The sequence below is a fragment of the Pan troglodytes genome, chromosome 9 (assembly GCF_028858775.2).
Source record: "Pan troglodytes isolate AG18354 chromosome 9, NHGRI_mPanTro3-v2.0_pri, whole genome shotgun sequence".
Taxonomy (NCBI): Eukaryota; Metazoa; Chordata; class Mammalia; order Primates; family Hominidae; genus Pan; species Pan troglodytes.
Genome location: NC_072407.2, coordinates 37670803 through 37691953, shown reverse-complemented (window position 1 = coordinate 37691953; position 21151 = coordinate 37670803). Strand labels below are relative to the sequence as shown.

At 44.0% G+C, this 21151-nt stretch overlaps 1 protein-coding gene and 1 long non-coding RNA gene across 6 annotated transcripts in view; one reads left to right on the top strand and one right to left on the bottom strand.

Annotated features, from left to right (window-relative positions):
• Positions 1–570: 570 nt before the first annotated feature.
• LOC129136299 (uncharacterized) lies at positions 571–13155 on the top strand. Its single transcript, XR_008537825.2, has 2 exons — positions 571–765; positions 12968–13155. It is a non-coding gene; the product is annotated as an uncharacterized LOC129136299 (long non-coding RNA).
• KIAA1549L (KIAA1549 like) overlaps positions 9829–21151 on the bottom strand; it is a 298917-nt gene continuing 287594 nt past the window's right edge. For 3 of the 5 annotated variants that reach the window (XM_063782837.1, XM_016920649.4, XM_016920651.4), the window contains one exon: positions 14008–16078. In XM_063782837.1, the coding sequence (XP_063638907.1) occupies positions 15797–16078 (282 nt within the window). In that variant the 3' untranslated portion in view covers positions 14008–15796. Of the gene's footprint in view, positions 16079–21151 lie in introns of all 5 variants that reach the window. The other 2 variants (XM_016920650.4, XM_054661274.2) reach the window with 1 other exon arrangement.

The window sequence follows — 21151 nt, the reverse complement described above, 5'->3', positions numbered from 1 at the left end:
TTTACACTTGGGTTCCTGATTTCATTTGGTGGTGACAGCTCTGAAATTGGGGTTTGTAACGCTTGTTGCTTCTTCGCATTGGCAATTTTCTCTCTTCCCCCTGGGGATACTGTGGACATCTTACTAATTGGTTAAAGATAATTGGGAAGGAAAGCTGTGTCACATAATTGGAAGATGCAACAGTAGAGCCTGTCCTTTTCTAGACTTAAACGCTTCCAGAAAGAAGTGGACGTCAGTTTTCATTTGGCTTTTATGAGGAAGAAATGGCACTGAATGAATGGTGAGCCCTTAATAGGTTGGGCTTTGTGTCTCAAGGATCAATCTTCCTTGACTGTGAGCTTTGTGAGGGGCAGGAGCTGTGTCCCATTCACTGAGTCCCTGTCTCCTGGCACAGTGTCTGAAACACAGCAGGTGCTCAGGAAACATCTCCTCAACCTATGAAGGACTGAAGGGATGGCTATGGGGAAGGTTCTATCAGTGCTTCTAGATAGTTCCAGTTTCCAGTTAAATGAAAGATTAATGATTAACAGGATAAAAACCAGCTTTTTTTTTTTTTTTTTTTTTTTTTAGAAGGAAGATGGCAGATAGAAGGCAGGACTAACTTGCAGCTCCAGCTTTGACAAATAGAGCAGCATGTGGAGACTCACATCATTAACTTTTGCTCCAGAACTACTGCAGGAATATACCAGGAATGCTGAGCGAATCCATAGACGCTCTGAAGGAAGTGGATTGCTCCTGCAGGACCTGGGAGACAGCCCAAATACTGTGAGTGCCCAAGCCGTGACAGTGGGAAAGGGGAATCATCTGCCCCCAAACACACACCCTCACTGGGGAACCTGAAGGTCTAGATCACAGGAGAAGGACTGAACCTTACCTGGAGCTGAGTTAATTGAGAGAGCTGAGTGAAATACAGGGGTAGAGGAAGCAGCAGGAAAAGCCCTGTGGGCTCTCTGGGTCCCTAAGGAAGCCATTTCTGACTTGTCTCACAGGGGTCCTTAGGGAGGGCTGCCAGAGGAACTGGGAAAAGACCACAGAGAGAAGGAAACCTCCAGGTGAACTCTGTAACAATTCCAACCAAACACGAGGTCTCCTGGCCAGAACTCGAAAGAGGGCATGAATCTGGTGTGTAGACTCCAGAGGTGGGGAGGCATGAAAGCCCTTCTTGTTTTCTCAGCTGGGAGGCTGGTAGCCTGGAGCAAGTTCTCAGCCTTGCTCATCCACTGCCTGGAAACAAGTTCGGTGCTGCTGGGGGAGTGCACAGTGGGAGTGAGACTGGCCTTTTGGGTTGAGTAGGAGCTGGGTGAGGCCTGTAACTGCTGGCTTTCCCCCACTTCCCTGACAACCTGCCTGACGCAGCAGAGGGAGCCATAATCCTCCTGGGAGCATAACTCCATTGACATAGGAATCACACCTCCATCCCCCACAGCAGTGGCAGCAAGCCCCACCCAAGGAGAGTCTGAGCTCAGACATGCCTAGCCTTGCCCTTACCTGATGGTCCTTTCCTACCCGCCCTGGTAGCAGAAGAGAAAGGGCATATTCTTTTAGGAGTTCTAGGGCCCTGCCCACTGCTTGATCCTCCCTCTACTACCACAGCTGATGCTGTCTTGAAAACGCCACTTCCTGGGAGGAGGCCAACCAGCACAAAACTAGTGCATTAAACCACCAAAGCTAAGAACCCTCACAGAGTCCATTTCACCCCCTCTGCCACCTCCACTGGAACAGGTGCTGGTATCCACAATGGAGAGACCTGAAGATGGTTCACATCACAGGATTCTGTGCAAACACCCCTCAGTACCAGCCCGGGGCCTGGTAGTCCTGCTGGGTGGTTAGATCCTGAAGGGAAATAATAATCACTACAGTTCAGCTCTCAGGAAGCCACATCTCTAGGAAAAGGGGGAGTGTACCACATCAAGGGAACACCCCATGGGACAAAAGAATCTGCATAGCAGCCTTGAGCCCCAGATCTTCCCTCTGACATAGCCTACCTAAATGAGAAGGAACCCGGTAAAAAAATACTGGTAACATGACAAAACAAGGTTCTTTAACACCCCCAGAAAGTCACACTAGCTCACCTGCAATGGATCCAAATCAAGAAGAAATCCCTGATTTACCTAAAAAAGAATTTAGAAGGTTGATTATTAAACTAATCAAGGAGGCACCAGAGAAAGGTGAAGTCCAATTTAAGGAAATAAAAAAATGATACAAGATACGAGGGAAGAAATCTTCAGTGAAATAGACAGCATAAATAAAAAACAATCACAACTTCAGGAAATAAAGGACACACTTAGAGAAATGCAAAATGTACCGGAAAATCTCAGCAATAGAATCGAACAAGCAGCAGAAAGAACTTCAGACTTGAAGACAAGGTTTTTGATTTAACCCAATCCAACAAAGACAAAAGAATTTTTAAAGAATGTACAAAGCCTCCAAGAAGTTTGGGATTATGTTAAATGACCAAACCTAAGAATAATTGGCATTCCAAAGGAAGAAGAGAAATCTAAAAGTTTGGGAAACATATTTGGGGGAATAATTGAGGAAAACTTCCCCAGCCTTGCTAGAGACCTAGACATCCAAATACAAGAAGCTCAAAGAACACCTGGGAAATTTACTGCAAAAGATCATCACCTAGGCACACTGTCATCAGGTTGTCTAAAGTCAAGATGAAGGAAAGAATCTTGAGAGCTATGAGGCAAAAGCACCAGGTAACCTATAAAGGAAAACCTATCAGATTAACAGCAGATTTGTCAGCAGAAACCCTACAAGCTAGAAGGGATTGGGACCCTATCTTCAACCTCCATAAATAGCCAAGAATTTTGTATCCAGTGAAACTAAGCTCCATAAATGAAGGAAAGATGATAGTCTTTTTCAGACAAACAAATGCTAAGAGAATTTGCCACTACCAAACCACCACTACAAGAACTACTAAAAGGAGCTCTAAATCTTGAAACAAATCCCGGAAACACATCAAAACAGAATCTCTTTAAAGCATAAATCTCACAGGACCTATAAAAAATTTTTTTAAAAATCCAAGGTATACAGGCAACAAATAGCATGATGAATGGAATAGTACCTCACATTTCAATACTAATGTTGAATGCAAATAGCCTAAATGCTCCACTTAGAAGATACAGAATTACAGAATGGACAAGAATTCACCAACCAAGTACCTGCTGCCTTCAAGAGACTCACCTGACACATAAAGACTCACATAAACTTAAGGTAGAGGTGGAAAAAGACATTCTACACAAATGGACACCAAAAGCGAGCAGAAGTAGCTATTCTTATATCAGACAAAACAAACTTTAAAGCAACAGCAGTTTAAAAAGACAAAGCAGGATATTATATAATGATAAAAGGCTTTGTCCAACAGGAAAATATCACAATCCTAAATATATACGTGCCTAACACCAGAGCTCCCAAATTTATAAAACAATTACTACTGGACCTAAGAAATGAGATAGACAGCAACACAATAATACTGGGGGACTTCAATACTCCACTGACAGCACTAGACAGGTCTTCAAGACAGAATTTCAACAAAGAAACAATGGATTTAAACTATACCCTGGAACAAATGGACTTGACAAATATTTAAGAACATTCTACCCAACAACTGCAGAATATACATTCTATTCATCAGTGCATGGAATTTTCTCCAAGATAGACCATATGATAGGTCACAAAGCAAGTCTCAATAAATTTAAGAAAACTGAAATTATATCAAGTACTGTCTCAGACCACAGTGCAATAAAATTGGAAATCAACTCCAAATGGAATCCTCAAAACCATATATACATGGAAATTAAATAACCTGCTCTTGAATGATCGTTGGGTCAACAATGAAATCAAGATGGAAATTAAAAAGTTCTTTGAACTGAACAATAATAGTGACACAACCTATCAAAACTTTTGAGACACAGCAAAAGTGATGCTAAGAGGAAACTTCATAGCATTAAACGCCTACATCAAAAAGTCTGAAAGAGCACAAATAGACAATCTAAGGTCACACCTCATGGAACTGGAGAAACAAGAACAATCCAAACCCAAACCCAGCAGAGGAAAAGAAATAACAAAGATCAGAGCAGAACTAAATGAAATTGAAGCAAGAGAAACAATACAAAAGATAAATGAAACAAAAAGCTGGTTCTTTGAAAAGATAAATAAAACTGATAGACCATTAGCAAGATTAACCAAAAAGAGAGAAGATCCAAATAAGCTCAATTAGAAACAAAATGGGAGATATTACAACCAACACCACAGAAATACAAAAGATCATTCAAGGCTACTATGAACACCTTTATGAACATAAACTATAAAACCTAGAGGAGATGCATAAATTCCTGGAAAGATACAATTCTCTTAGCTTAAATCAGGAAGAATTAGAAACCCTGAAGAGACCCATAACAAACAGTGAAAATGAAATGGTAATTTAAAAAAATACCAACAGAAAAAGTCCAGGCCCAGATGGATTCACAGCTGAAACCAGGCATTCAAAGAAGAATTGGTACCAATCCTATTGACACTATTCCATAAGATAGAGAAAGAGGGAATCCTCCCTAAATCATTCTATGAAGCTAGTATCACCCTAACACCAAAACTGAGAAAGGACATAACAAAAAAAGAAAATTACAGACCAATATTCCTGTTGAACATAGATGCAAAAATCCCCACCAAAATACTAGCTAACCAAATTCAACAGCATATCAAAAAGGATAATACACCATTATCAAGTAGGTTTCATACTAGGGATGTAGGGATAGTTTAATATATGCAAGTCAATAAATATGACGCACTACTTAAACAGAATTAACAACAAAAATCACATGATCATCTCAACAGACACAGAAAAAGCATTTGACAAAATCCAGCATCACTTTTATGATTACAACTCTCAGCAAAATCGGCATACAAGGGACATACCTCAATGTAATAAAAGCCATCTATCACAAACCCACAGCCAACATAATACTGAACTGGGAAAAGTTGAAAGCATTCCCTCTGAGAACTGGAACAAGACAAGGATGCCCACTCTCACCACTTCTATTCAACGTAGTATTGGAAGTCCTAGCCAGAGCAATCAGGCAAGAGAAAAAAAATAAAGGGCATTCAAATTACTAAAGAGGAAGTCAAACTGTTGCTGTTTGCTCATGGTATGACTGTATACCTAGAAAACCCTAAAGACTCCTCCAAAAAGCTCCTAGAACTGATTAATGAATTCAGCAAAGTTTCAGGATACAAAGTTAATGTACACAAGTCAGTAGCTGTGCTATACACCAACAGTGATCAAGCTAAGAATCAAATGAAGAACTCAACCTTTTTTTACAATAAGCTTTCCTTTTTTATAAATAAAATAAAATACTTAGGAATATATCTAACCAAGGAGGTGAAAGACCTCTACAAGGACAACTACAAAACACTGCTGAAGGAAATCATAGACACAAACAAATGGAAAACACATGTCATGCTCATGGATGGGTAGAATTAACATTGTGAAAATAATCATATTGCCAAAAGCAATCTACAAATTCAATGCAATTCCCATCAAAATACCACCATCATTCTTCACAGAACTAGAAAAAACAGTCCTAAAATTCACATGGAACTGAAAAGAGTCTACCTAGCCAAAGCAAGACTAAGCAAAAAGAACAAATCTGGAGGCATCACATTACCTGATTTCAAACTATATTATAAAGCCACAGTCACCAAAACAGCATGGTACTGGTATAAAAATAGGCACATAGACCAGTGGAACAGAACAGAGAACCAAGAAATAAATCCAAATACTTACAGCCAACTGATCTTCAACAAAGCAAACAAAAACATAAAGTGGGGAAAGGACACCCTATTCAACAAATGGTGCTGGGATAATTGGCAAGCCACATGTGGGAGAATGAAACTGGATCCTCATCTCTCACCTTGTACAAAAGTCAACTCCAGATGGATCAAGGACTTAAATCTAAGACCTAAAACTATACAAATTCTAGAAGATAACATTGGAAAAACCCTTCCAGACATTGGCTTAGGCAAAGGTTTCATGACCAAGAACCCAAAAGCAAATGCAACAAAAACAAAGATACATACTTGGGACTTTAAATTAAACTAAAGAGCTTTTGCAGAGCAAAAGGAACAGTCAGCAGAGTAAACAGACAACCCACAGAGTGGGGGAAAATCTTCACAATCTATACACCTGACAAAGGAATAATATCCAGAATCTACAAGGAACTCTAACAAATTAGCAAGAAATAAACAATCCCATCAAAAAGTGGGCTAAGAACATGAATAGACAATTCTCAAAATAAGATATACAAATGGCCATCAAACATATGAAAAAATGCTCAACATAACTAATGATCACAGAAATGCAAATCAAAACCACAATGTGATACCACCTTACTCCCTCAAGAATGACCATTATCAAAAAAAAAAAAAAAAATAGATGTTGGCATGGATGTGCTGACAAGGGAACACTTCTACAATGCTGGTAGGAATGTAAACCAGTACAACCACTATGGAAAACAATCTGGAGATTCTTTAAAGACCTAAAAGCAGAACTACCATTTGATCCACTAATGGGTATCTACCCAGAGGAAAAGAAGTCATTATACAAAAAAGATACTTGCACACGCATGTTTATAGCAGCATAATTTGTAATTACAAAAATATGGAACTAGCCCAAATGCCCATCAATCAATGAGTGGATAAAGAAATTGTGGTATATATGTATAATGGAATACTACTCAGCCATAAAAAGCAATGAATTAATGGCATTTGCAGCAAACAAGATGGGATTGGAGACTATTATTCTAAGTGAAGTAACTCAGGAATGAAAAACCGAACATTGTATGTTCTCACTTGTAAGTGGGAGCTAAGCTATGAGAATGCAAAGGCATAAGGATGATACAATAGACTTCAAGGACTCATGAGGAAAGGGTGGGAAGGGGGTGAGGGAAAAAAGGCTACAAATTGGGTTCAGTGTATACTGCTTGGGTGATAGGCGCACCAAAATCTCACAAACCACTAAAGAACTTATGTAAGCAAATACCACCTGTTCCCCAAAAACCTATGGAAATAATAAAAAACAGGATAAAACCATACCCAGATATGCATGCCCACTTCTCCAGGGCTAATGCCTTCTCAGTTGTGGCATCTGGTTTCTGGTCTCAGCCTTTGGTTCTCTTTTACCTGGACCCATTCTAAAAGAGTTGGTCACTGTGGCACACAAAGTGTGTTCAGGACCAACCAGTTTTAGGGATAAAATCTCACAGAGAAGCAAACTTCTAGTTCCCAAAGCCCCTGAACATTAATACATGAAGCAACTTGGGCAATCTGGCCCTTTGTTTTCCTAGTTGTAAGACTGTCCAGAACCTCTCTTGATGCTGCTGAAACTTGACCTAGAAAATGGACATCCCAAGGGGCATGCAATCAGCCCCTGGCTTTGTCTCCCAATCCCAGCAGAGTAGGATAAACCATGAGAAATCCAGTGCAACATCCAGCCTATTGGGAGATCCTGTGCCCCAAATCCAGCTGTTCTCAAAGGTTCCCTAGGCAAGGCATCTGGTGGTTGCCTGATTTTTCATTGGGTTGTGTTGACATCATGGGGATACAGCCTCAAGGGGTGTGGCTTTCACAGGCCCTGTAGGTCTCCCAAAGGCCTCTCCCACCAGGACTGAGGAGCTGAGTGATGAAGTGGGCACCAAAAGAAAAAGCAAGCTCTCATATATGTTGAGTGAAGATTCATCAGAGTCCAGGGGCTTGGGGGACAGATTGGTGGTGAAACTGTTATGCTAATGAGACTATTTCAATTCCAATGAGTCCCATGGCCTCTGCCCAAATGTGAGTTTGTGCATGTGCAAATATTAACACTGAAATGTTAAAAATGAAGTGCCGAACTGTGCAAGCCAGTGTTGATCATAACCATACCTCCAAGTGGTTACAGAGAGACCCAAAGCAATTGTTTCTTACTGTCTTAGTCTGTTCAGGCTGCTATAACAAAATACCATAAACTGGATGGTAACTTATTTCTCACAGTTCTAATCTGGGAAGTCCAAATTCAAGGTACCAGCAGATTTGGTGTCTGTGAGGACCCGCTTCCTGGTTCATAGATGGCAGAAGAAATGAGGGGTCTCTTTGGGGCCTTTATTACATATAACAGCACTAATCTCATTAATGAAGGTTCATGACCTAATCAACTCCCAAAGACCCCACCTCCAGATACCTTCACATTGGGGATTAGGTTTTAAGACATGAACTGGGGAGTGGGGGTGACACAAACATGCAGTCTGTAGCACCTACTACTCATCCGTGTACACTTTACCAGTGGTTGACCCTCAACGATGTTTCCATTACTTGGTTCCACACTCCTTCGTAGGCACATTCTTTCTGGTTTCTAGTGGCCAGCAGAGCTCATGAGTTGGATGCATGACATTTACTCAGAAGTCTACAGAATGTCCTTTGGAAGAAGTATGTTCTCCTATTTATGATGGAGACTTAGCAAGGCGAAGCTGGGTTTGCAATATGCCTTTTCCAGCTTCCTGTGCCTGTGTCTGCCTCCTACTCCTGGTACTGACATAGGCACCACCACTTCCTTTTACTTGATTATTTCATTTGCCTTGAAAGCCAAGAGCAACCAGGGTCCAGGAGGAAGGAAAAAAAATGGAAGAGTAGGGAACCCATCAGTTCTTGGACCTACTTGTACTATTCTCTGCAATGGCCTTCACCCCACGGTGAGCCTCACAAAAAGCATTTCATAGGGGCTCCAAGTTTATTTCTCACTGTAGCAAGATAGTGGCTTTGGAAATGTCTTTTGTGCGTATTTGAGTCCTCTTTACAGAGAAGCAGAGAGTGGAGTAAAAAAGTTGCTCCTCCAGTCTCTTAAGTACTTTCTAAGTACATGGAGAGAACTGGAGCAAATTAGGCTTCAGTGAGAAGCAGCACCATGTTGCTGCCCAAGCTCAATGGATCCATAAAAGTCCCAGGGTTGTGACTGACCACCAGGGCACAGGGATGCCTCAGAAATTGGTTGGTTTGTCTGTTTTCATTACAAGAGACAGGCTTTCTTACCTTTGAAATCTCCTTGGCCTCAAGGCCACTTCTTACTCAATATTCTGCCTTCTTAGAACTTTGCTTTGAATATGGTCCATCATGGCCTCTCTGAGTCTTGACCACCCAATTTCAACATCTACTGATAACAGACTCTGTCTCTTGGTATTTCCTAGAGAGAGAATCCAGTTGGCCTAGCCCATGTGTTGAGCCACATTTTTGTGGCTGCTCAGCCTGTGAGCTTGTGACTCCTGGGTCGATATCTCTCCTGTCCAATAGGTGGAAGCCAGAGGGCAGAGCAGGCGGCACCATATATGTTCTCTGGATAGGGCTGAACATAAGGCAGGCATCAGGACTGCTGGGACTCACACAGGGTAGGACAAGATGGGTGGTCTGGGGAGCTGGTGTCCCATACCACTGTCATTCTTGGACTCCTTGGGAGCCACTGACCTGGATGAGACTTCTTTATGCTCTGAGAATGGCACCTAAGTGGACATTGGCTTCTTCTCCCTTGGGTCCCGTTGGCCCCAGGAATACATCTTTCTTTAGCTGCTAAGTCATGGGTAGGCTGAAACTGCTTCTCTGAGGCCTGTGGATGGCCAGGGGTGAGCATTTTTTTGGCCCATGAGCTCATCACCCAAGCTGGGATGGCTCCTGAGACCACACTGGAATGTGGTCTCCAGGACTGGAATGGTTTTTAGCAACCCCCAACAGGCACTGTTTTGTGGCTGGCTTGTGAAAGGGATTCCATCTCACCATCTGGAGGAGGTAGAATGAGAAACAGGCAGGTTTTGGGGTATGAAAGCCTTTGTCATTTTATTTTACAATAAAAAATTCTAACAGCATATGAACACTCTGTTCCCGGCAGAGGCTAAGGACGTACAAAGTTCATTAGAAAGCGAAGCATTAAAATAACAACAGCTACATTCAAAGCTTCTGCTCAGTACTTTGCCCAATGTGTCTAATATGGTTTTAAAGACTCACCGGTCGGGGTTTTTCACCCAGAGTTAAAGCACATGTACAAGTACTTACATATCCTCCAAATCATAGACAACAATGACAATAACAGCAACTCCAGATGAGGCTAGATCTTGTGGGCAATATCAAATTTAGGAATTTATTTTTCCTTGGCAAAACATGGTGTCATGGAACATGTGACTGTATAAATTAATTCAGCAGATAGGAGGAGCTAAAATATTTTCCTGGATAAAACTGAATTACAAAACTAATAATTTAGTAAGAATAGCTTCAAGTGCTTGTCAAGCCATTTTCAGATACATTATGCATGTGCTCCTCAAAATCACCATGGGAAGTACAGAGGGTCTTATACTCATTTGACAGATGAGGAATCAGAGACCAGTTTAAAGTGAGCTGATCAAGGTCTAGGATATTTATACCTTTTTCACAATTTCCAGTCCATTCATATGCCTCTGATTCTGTTTGATACAAATCTTTTCTCTACTCAGTTTGTGTGTGAGATGGGGGCGTGTTTAAACATAAGGAAGAAATGAGGAGAAATAAGATGGGGCCACAGTAATTTATGTAAAATATGTTGATGGCCTCTCTCCATAATTTGCAAAAGTCTGACCAAAGTCAGAGAATGAAAACGATCAATTTTTAGATTTCATTTATAATGGCTCTCACTGAAGTATGGTTTGACCAATGGAGACAGATTCTGCCATATCACAAACTTCCCATTTTTTTTAAACCTGCAGAATCAGAGCAACTGCATATCTTCTAAAGTAATGTGTTTGTGGCACAATTATGTTTGTTTCCTAAATATTCCTTCTCAGAAACACCTTACATTTTAGCATTTACCACAGGCTAGGATTCTGTAACAGTTCACCTAAGAAATCAAGAGGCCTTTCAATTCTCAGGACACTAAGTTATTATATTCAGAAGGTCAAAGCCAAAATAATGTAAGTTTCACTTGAAACCAATTTTGTTTCAAAAGACTGTTGAGGGGCTCATTGGTTTTCTTATCCATGCAAGTGTGTGGCCGTGAGCCACATTAGTAGCACCTGAGCTAAGATCATGCAATTCAATTTACAAGTATTTATTGTCTGCTGAGCAAGACATTGTGCTAACTGGGCCTTGTTCAGAAATTGCTTCCTAGACCCAGCGGCTGTATCAATAACTGGTGGTGGGGTGAGAAGTGGCTGGGGCAGCTCTGGCCAGTCTAGCAGAGTTTCAAGTGTGTGCACCCTCACCTGATGTGCAAGTGAAGATGCCCCTTTTCTCTGTGTGGTAGTATCCAGGGGACTGCTCTCCGAGTGCTGGCTGCTGCGTGGCATGGCATCCCAGGAGTACTAGTCAGTTCCAGTGTGTAGTAGGTTCTTTTTGAAGGTCTTGCCCACTCATGCTCCTTCTTCTGGGTACCAGCCCCCAATAAAAGTCCCTGCTGAAAGGGTCAGTCCATGGGGCCATGCTTAAATGACACGGCCCTGCCTCCTTGGTAACAGGTGATTGGACAGGCACCTGACCCCAGGGTGGCTCACCCATAGGCAGATGAACTAAACCAATCAGATCCTCAAAAATTTGCCTTAGGCGTCACAGAGATGCTAGTCAGAGCGTGGTGGGTACTGAAAAGGAAAGGTTGTGTGGAGTGGGTTCTTGAGGGGTGGATTTTTCAGCTACATATGCACTAATGAGAAAGCTGGTTGGCCAGGAGAAGCAAGAGAACCAGGCAGATAGGCAGAGGGAAACAGAGAAGAAAGTCCATGAGGACAGAGAATGTGAGAGCAAGAGCAAAGGTAGCTGTCTCCATCTCTTTCCTGTAGGGGAGCAGTGTTCTGTGTTTGTGAAATGTCCCTCTATTCTTTCAGCCAACACCTGCACTTCACCAAGTGTGAAAGGGTTTCTAGTCCTTGCAAAGCTCCTTGCCTGGAACACCTTTGAGGTTGGACTGAATGGCAGAATTTAATTTCCAACACTTAGACCCCAGTCAGTCCCTACTCCAAGCTAAATGACACTCTTTCCTTAAGAGTATTTGGATGTAGTTTGTAAATAAAATCCAAATTATTTTCTGGTGTGTGATAAGAGGAATTTAGGATTAAGTACAAATCCTGTTTTCAAACTTTTAAGACAGTATCTGTTATATTATTCATTAAATGTTGAGCACCTGTGTGCTATGTAGAAAAAAAGGAAACTCGTTTATATGTAATCAATGTTTAAATCTTTTGATCCATTTCTCTTAATTTCTGCCTGTTAGAAAAAGCATCTCTATTAGTTAAATTCCTCACCTCCTCCATTCTACATTCTCTCTGTGAAGTAGGGTGTGTGTGTGTGTGTGTGTGTGTGTGTGTGTGTGTGTGTGTGTGTGTGTTTTAATCACAGATCTATTTCCTTTCTTCCATCAAGATTACTGGGACATTACATGTCCTTCTGCTGAGTGAGTTCTTAAATTAACAAACTCACAATAAAACTTCTCCTGGGACCAGGGAATTGATTCTTACACAATCTACCCTGAAAGAGGAAACTCCTTGCTCTGTAGGTAACAGCTGCCATCTTATTATGCACAAGCCTCAGATCATAGGTCTCAAGCCACACAATGGACCTTTACTGCACCTCCCCTGATGCAGAGCATGGACTCTGCTGCCTCACAGTGACCCAAAGTCAAGGGCCTCCCTGCCTGCCTGTTGGGATCCTTGGTGCTGAGACAGGAATGCACCCCCACAGTCTAGAACAGCAGTTGAGGTCTCCGTTTCCTTGATGGTACTCTTTCTGGAAAAAGCCAAAATGCATTTCTTTTTCATGAATGCAGAAAACTCATATCAAAACCAGCACTGAAAACTATTTATTATGCCACAAATGCATCATCCTGTATACACTGTATCTGAAGTTCGTTATATACTCAATCATCTTTTTTCTTGGCAAGAACATTATGGAGTTCTTCATATGACCCTTATCTTTTTTTTTAAACCTCTAGGCACAGTTAAAGAAATGTGTTACTGACAAGCCTGCAGGCCACATGGCGAGATGGAAAGCAAGCAGGTTCGTGAACCAGGAAGTTGGGACTGCATCACTGGGCCGGTCACTCCACTTCGTGGTACTTCTGCTTCCTCCTCCAAGGTCAACCAAGGTCCTTTTGTGGCTTCTGTGACTATCTAGAGGGTTCTGATGAACAGGGTGTTTGTTCATTGCTGCCTCCTCGGGGCTCTCTGGGAACCTTATTTCAATTCCTTGAGGCACTTTTGACCATCTCTTAGAGTCAGCTGTCCAGTCATCTGTCACCTCTATGAGGTTAGGAGATTCTTCAGGGAAGGGACATCTCACTCACAGAAAATCTGACCAGGGTGGCTCTGTCTCCCCATGAGTGGGATAACATGAACAGACTGATTGATTTCTTTCCAACTTAAGGTTTTCCTCTCCTCTATTAATACTATTCTTGAACCCATGGTGTCTAGTTTAAGACAGTATCTGATTTAGCATGCTATCTTTTTAGTCGTCTCAGTTGATTCACTCAGTATTTCCTGGGGCTCTGTAAAGACCACAGTGATTTGTGACTCCACCCTCTTAGCACTCTGGAGCCATAGCTCTGCAAACTGTAGACTCAGTCTCTGTAAGTCATTGAAACATCCAAATTTCAGACACTGTCTTCTGAAACATTTACGTATACTTCAATTACAGTAAGATCTTGAAACGTCATTTTCACATACAGTATTTCCAGGCATTTACCAAGTAGACAAAGTACTGGTTGATATCATTGCACTAATGAAATATTATTATTGATAAAGCAGGACAATGTAGCTGATTTTATCAGACTCATACCATTTGCATGAAAAGGCTGAGTTTCTTTGGCTCTTTGTTCATTCAAGTGCATTGAATGCCTATGTGGATAGACGTAGGCATTGTGTTAACCTGTCAATAAAATCTCGCACTGTCCACAGTGTTTTGCAAACTGATTTAGGTTTTGGACTACAACAACTGGCCATTGATTGATAGAAATATACCATATATACACACGGGAATTACAAAAATACATTTTATTTATAGCTGATTTCCTTTTTAAGTAACAAAACACTAACACTATGAAAGATCAACCAGCATACTAAAAGGACACTACCTATTATCATCCGAACAAGAGACTTGTTTGAAGGTTCCATGACACATCATCTCTGAACATTCCAGAAAGGGCAATTTGCCATTGGAAAATATAAACAACTTCTTTGAAAAGTCTGTGCATTGACAGTTTGAACCTCCCCTTCTAATCAGTTCCATTTCTAGTCTTCTCTCAACTTTTAAATTTCTACTATCTTCTTTCAGTAAAGACCAAAGAAACTCGTTGAGGACAATGGAAGATGGGCTCAGAAGAAAATGGATACAGCTGAAGCTAGATGGGTCATGGGTGAAAGCAGGACAGGACCTCATTCTCCAACAGATACCAAGTAAGCCCCCAACACTGCACAGGCTGTCACACTTGGCGAGGGAACCAGAATCCCCAATCTCCCTGCTACACAAAGTCAGTAGCTGTTTTGCTTGCATTGATGGGTAGGCAGCGGTTGGTGCCTCGGTGCTGTGAGGCGATGTCCTCTACCCACAGCTCTGGAAGCCAACTCACCATGCCAGGGAGGGCAACTTGCAACATCATGGTCACAAAGTGGCCACGCTACCATTTCAGCAAATGTCTTCCTATGTCCATTAACTAGGGGGAACTGGCTAACTCCATACGCTTTTTAAAAGGTTATTTACATTTAAATGAAATTCAACAGCTTTTCTACATTCAGAAGCTTCTATAAACAGAGGCTGCGGCCTGGGAAGACTGTGGTTCTACCACTCCTGTTTCTAACAGGAATCAAGTACTATTTCCTTTTGTACCACTCAGCAGCACACACTGGACATCATTGTTGAAGAGACAGAGATTTTCTTGTAAAAGTTGATGTATCTATTATCCCAAGAAAAAGAGAAGCTCCATTCTCAGGCCACCTTCAAAACAAGGCAAAGAAAAACCTTCACAAATAACTGTATTTCTTTTGTAGGATCCTAAAAGCTCTTAGCACCGATTCTCTTTCAGTTAGATCCTAACTTGTAGGGGACTTTTATTTCCAAAATGGCAACACCTTTTAAAAAAATCTGTCAATGCAAATCCACCATTCCCTCTCATCTTCTCCCTTTCTTGGCCTTTGTTTAATTGATGAGGGAAACAAAGAATCAGGTCTATTTATAGGCACAGCCATTGGTACTGACTTTCATCCAGTTCATTTGACTTTGAATATGAACCTAAAAAAAAGGGGCTCAGGTTTCTTGGCTGGAGTCAGTGTCTCCCTTACAAACTGATTTTAATGCGCACGGTCATGGTTGAATGAGAATACAGTCTGGTGCTTAATCCACACTCCTGCATTGCCTTTAACACAGAAACAGAGTTAACATGCAGAGGTCACCGAAGATAAGAGCTACATTCTCCCGCTTCCGGTGATTTATTAAAATGTGGCATTGGATAGCAATCTGTAGATTAGCTAGTGCCTCTTGTGACTAAGCTTCCATAGGGCATATGCCCACAGTTCAAACATTTGACATGAGAGAGTATCAAACATAAGGTCCCAAGCCAGGGACTTGACCCACAATCAGTTGGATGAGCCAAGAATCTAGTCGTTCAAGAGTTTCCTGTTTCCAGAAGCCCCATAGTTCACCTTTTCAGAAATGGAGGGTGAGAAAGACTCACCCATTGCTATGTCTCAAGTCCTAACACGTAGGCATGGGAAACCCAAAGGCTGTGTCCTCAGAGTTCGGAAGTCCAGAGTCCCACGGGGCTAAGGCGTTAGACCTGGAACTCAAACATGTCTGTCTGTTTTTTGGCCAGCTTGGCCACCTCCTCCCGGATGGCCTTCACAAGGGCCGCAGTGGAGATGTTGGTCAGGGGAGCGTCAGACGGGTCGTTTTCTGCCAGGCTCTGCTGCGAGGCCACTGTGGAGGGCGCCGGGGCCTGCTCCAGGCTGGGGTGCAGGTTGGCTGGCTGGCTGTACTGACGAGGAAGCCTGGAGGGAGAGCTCTGGGGGTACCGTGATCGGGGGTAGGCCTCGATGTACCCTGGGAGGGGCACCTGCAGAGGGCGTGGGGAGAGAAGGACAGGGCCTGGCATGAGGAAGGAGCTCAAGTCACAGGACACACTTGACACTGGAAGCAGGAGGGGGCTGAGGACATGGAAGAGAACTTAGAAGAAAATGGAAGCCACGTACCATTGTATAGATACAAAACTCAGAGTCAGTTTGTTTAGAAAATAGGTAATTTCGGTGGCTCACGCCTGTAATCCCAGCACTTTGGAAGTCCGAGGTGGACGGATCATGAGGTCAGGAGATCAAGACCATCCTGGCTAAAATGGTGAAACCCCTTCTCTACTAAAAATACAAAAAAAATTAGCCAGGCATGGTGGCATGCGCCTGTAGTCCCAGCTACTTGGGAGGCTGAAGCAGGAGAGTCACTTGAACCCGGGAGGCAGAGGCTGCAATGAGCCGAGATTGTACCACTGCACTGCAGCCTGGGCGACAGAGTGAGACTCCGTCTCAAAAAAAAAAAAAAGGTAATTTGGACTCACTCACTAGATATACTGTTTGGATGAATTAAATAGGTGTTTTAAACTTTGCTGAAAAACCTTAGGAATATATATTTTGCTGAAAAACCTTAGAAATATATATTTTGCTGAAAAACCTTAGGAATATATATCTGAGTCTATATTTGAATCTACCTGGCTACCTTATTTTTATTACTATTATTATGTTTAGTGATGATGTCTCACTCTGTCATCCAGGCTGTAGTGCAGTGGTACAATCATAGCTCACTGCAGTCTTGAACTCTGGGGCTTGAGTGATTCTCCTGCCTCAGCCTCCTGAGTAGCTGGGACTACAGGTGGGTACCACCATGCCCAGCACTTAGTTACCTTATTCATATAAGTACAATCCAGCAAACAGAACTGTTTATGTACCCCAGAGGAACCCAGGGGTTGATTAATAACAACATCGACTGAGCCCTTTGCTAAGGGTTTTCCACACATTATCTCATTTAGTTCTCAAAGCAATAAGCTAGGAGGTCGGTATTGTTAGCCTTACCTTGCAGATGAGGAAACTGAAGAGTGCCACAGTCTAAGGCGACAAGCTACCAAGACACTCTTTGCAGAGGTCTGTCTGCTTTAAGGGCTGGAATTAATCACTGCATTACAACGTCTTGGATCTGGGATATGATTTTAGTTTCTTGAAACATTTTTCTCTCTTCATCAAAAGTGGAAGACACAGAGTCCTATGCTTAAAATATGTAAACTTCTAGGAATAAGGACAAGTAAGTAATTTTGAATTTAGAGTCGATTCTCCCACAGAAACAGTGGCACATACAGGGATGCTGTTTCAGGATAGTCCACATACCCCATGATGTTAATTGGAACACTATAGAATAAGCACCCACAGACAACAGAGGCACAGGGTGCTATGGCGAATGAAGTATGTGTGGGAGGACTCGGCAGCTTAGATGAGTTTGGAAGTTGAACAGGGTCCCTCCAGGAAGATGCAGTGGGAGGGGGATTCTGGGCAAAGGGAAAATCAAATGTAAATCATCAAATCAAAATGTACGGGAGTACTGATGGCAGAGGCTGCTGCCATCATACCGGCTGCAGCAGGGATGCGTGGCTAGGGCTGCACACTCCATAGAGCCAGTGGGAGCCCTGCCCCTTCTCAGTTGGAGCAGGAGCTCCCCTGGATGCTGCTGCAGCCACCCAAACCATGACTGCAGACCCAGGCCTCCTGCTCTATGGAGCAGGCAGGAGCCCTGCCCTCCTGGGTGGGGCTACAGCCACCCAAATTGTGCTGTGGATTCGAGCCTCCCTGTGGATTTGGAGGGGGCCAGAAGCAGGCAGGATCTGCCCTGGGTACTGCTACAACCACCCCACCCATAGCTGCAGACCTGGCCTTCCCCCTCCACAGAGCAGGCAGGAGCCAGAGACAAGTTGGAACTCCACCCCTTCAGAGTTGGCAGATCTGGAGCTCCCTGGGTGCAGCTGCAGCCACCCTCCCAGGCACAAGACTGGGCATCAGCCTGCATCCTCAGCATCTTGGGAAGGTGCCCCCCCTCCCTGCTGGCTTGGGGGTGTCTGCTTCTGCTGCCTGGCCTCTCTCTTCCCCCGTAGGGGCTCTGATTTCTGAGTGGGGTTGGGGACAAGCCCCCAGGGCCATGAATGGCAAGGGGTGGGGCGGACAGACAGACTCCTGGGCGGAAGAGGGTGGGTCTCCCACAAGGCCCTACCTTCAGAAGGCCAGGGGGGCCCTGAAGGTTGGGGGCCACCTGCCAGTCCTCAGGCTGGAGTGGGGACTCGTGGTACCTCTTCTGGGCCCACCCATGGACCAATCAGCACACACTTCCTCCCCTCTGAGGTCCATAAAAGCCCTGGGGCTCAGTCAGAGCAGGGCAGGAGAGAGAGAGACTATGGGACAACCAGCAGCAGAGAGGAACTACCCTCCCTGCTGAGAGCTTCAGAGACATGCAGAGATGTCTGAACAAGTTGCTGTGGAGAGGAGCCACCCTCTCCAGGGCCTCCTCTCTGCTGAGAGCAGCAGACGGTGGAATGAGCAGTGGGCAGAGAGGAGCCACCGTCCCCAGGGCCACCTCTTTGCTGAAAGCTGAACACTCCATGGGATGACCTGCCTACAGAGAGAAGCTACCCACTGTGGGTCTCCTCTGAGCTGTTCTAACACTAAATAAACCTCCTTTTCACCTTCTTCACTTTTCATGTGTCTGCATACCTCATTCTTCCTGGACCCAGGACAAGAACTCGGGCAAAAGCACCACCGGCCACAGAGGCTTCCAGGAAGAAAACTGATACCCCAAAGATCCCGTAACAGTACAAAAAGAAGAGAGTGTCCCCAGGGAGCATCAGTGACCTCAGGCTGACCAGAGAGGGTGTGTTTAGTGTGGGAGGAGCTCAGGCAAGACAGACAGGGCTGGATTCATAAGCTGCTAAATATCAGGCTACAGAGTCTGCATGTCCCGTTTGATCTACCCGTTTTCAATGTCACACTTCTGAGAAATACAGCCTGTTCCCATGCTTAACAGCAATGCTCATCTGGCTCCTAAGGGAGGATGGAGCAGGAAGTCCTAGTCTGTTCTGGCTGCTATGCTGAAATACCATAAGCTGGGGAGCTTATAAACAACAGAAATTTCTTTCTCACAGTTCTAGAGGCTGCAAAGTCTGAGATCAAAGTGCCGGCAGATTCTGTATCTGGTGAGGGCCCACTTTCTGGTTCAGAGACAGCTGTCTTTCTTTTCACTATCCTCTCACATGGCAGGAGAGGTCGGGGGTCTCTCTCATGCCTCTTTTCTAAGGGCACTAATCCCATTCATTAGGGGGTTCGCCCTCATGACCTAATCACCTCCCAAAGGTCCCATGTCCTAATACCATCACCTTGGGGGTTAGGATTTGAACATAGGAATCGAGCGGGACATCACCAATTGGATGGGGTGATGACTCAGAAACTCTAGATGGGGGATGTGTGGTAGGAAAGCAGCCCCCTCTCCTCCCTGCTGGATGTTCCGGTGATCCCTCCTGAGAAGGCAGGTTCCTGAGATGTGCGGCTGACGCCTGGGCTGGGAGCCACGGATGGGTGTCAGGCAGAGGGGGAGTCTACATTTGGAAAGGACACCTGGAGGTGGACCCACTGGAGGTAGGGAGCAGACAAGTTCTAAGGCTTTCTCAATGGGTCGGATGAGAACTGATGAGGACCCAAGCCAGGAAAGAAGTAACGGAACAGATGTCCCAAGTTACAAGTTGGGACTTTGATTTCCCCACAAGACCCAGCAAAGACAGACAAAATGGCACTAAGTGTGGGTCTTTATATACAAGGACTGATATGTTTCATTTGTATCTTAGAGGAAAACCAGAGTTGGGCTGTCTGAGTCCTTGGGCCACATGAGCTGGGAAAGTACAGGTTATTGGGCTCACCAAAGAACCAAGACCAGGACATGGGGTACGTATTTCAGATCTCAGCTCAAATTTCCTTTCTTTCAGGAGACCTTTCCCAGCCCAACAATTGCCTAGGGGTCCCTGTTAAATGTTTCCTTGCACTTTCTCCAGCGTTAACAGTTATTGCTCCTGATGCCATTGCCTGTCTCAGGCTGTCAACTCCATGAAGGTGGAGAGTGCCTCACTTGCTTATTGCTGTACACCAGTGCTCAGAATTGTGCAGAGCAAGAGCAGGGAGTCTCTCAGAACCTGGGGTTCTGAGGAGCACAGTTTGAAAATCACTGAAGAATGATTGGCTGGGGTCAAATTTTTGAGAAGGAAGCTACCACATTCCCTTTCCCTGCATTTCAAATTCAGCTAACTGTACTTGCTGTGGCTGAGAGAGCCAATGTCCAACTCCTGAGACCCCTCAGCTCTATGGTATCAAGCTTGTTGGTGCTGGTGGCTGGGACAGGCAAGGGATACCTGATCCCACTGGAGTATCCTCAGGGCAATATTCAGCAGCAGGGCAGAAGCAGGGAAGATGACATGAGAAACTCTTCCTCCCTTACAGTAGATGCAGGCTGGAGCCATCATGCCCTTCCCGCCAAAATTCAGGGCTGGCAAATACTACTACTTCCCTAGCCAGTGCCCATGGCAGACATCACCAACTTTATCACAGCAGTTTCCTGCTGAGCCTGGAAGCCCCTCCCAATCCTTCTCCATCTGGCACCAAGGATGAAACCTATTTGTTATCCCAGGTCCAGGTGATTTTATACAAGCTAGCTCCTGGGATCAGGAAGGTCAGACATCCAAATGCTGGTGAGGGACTTTGCTTTCTCACATAGATGTGGAAGGTGTGCATTATTCCTGGACCCTTTTCAAGCTGACAACTGGTCTCTCTGAGCTTCCTGCACTTATTTTCATATGCTATAAATCACCCGTTTCACCTTGCTCCTTTCATGGGCACGCCTCCCTGCTTAATTGCAGGTGATAATTGGGCTCCAGGAAAGGCCCAATTAGGCTGTAGCAATCATCTTCCTCTTAATTAAAAACAACTAATAGGACATTGGTTCTCCTTCACACTGGGAGATGAGCCCAAAAGGGTCCAGTATAGTCATCATGGCAGGAAGGTTACGTTTCCATTTGCTTGGTTCCTTTATCTTCATCTTTAAGGCAATTATGAGCCCAAAG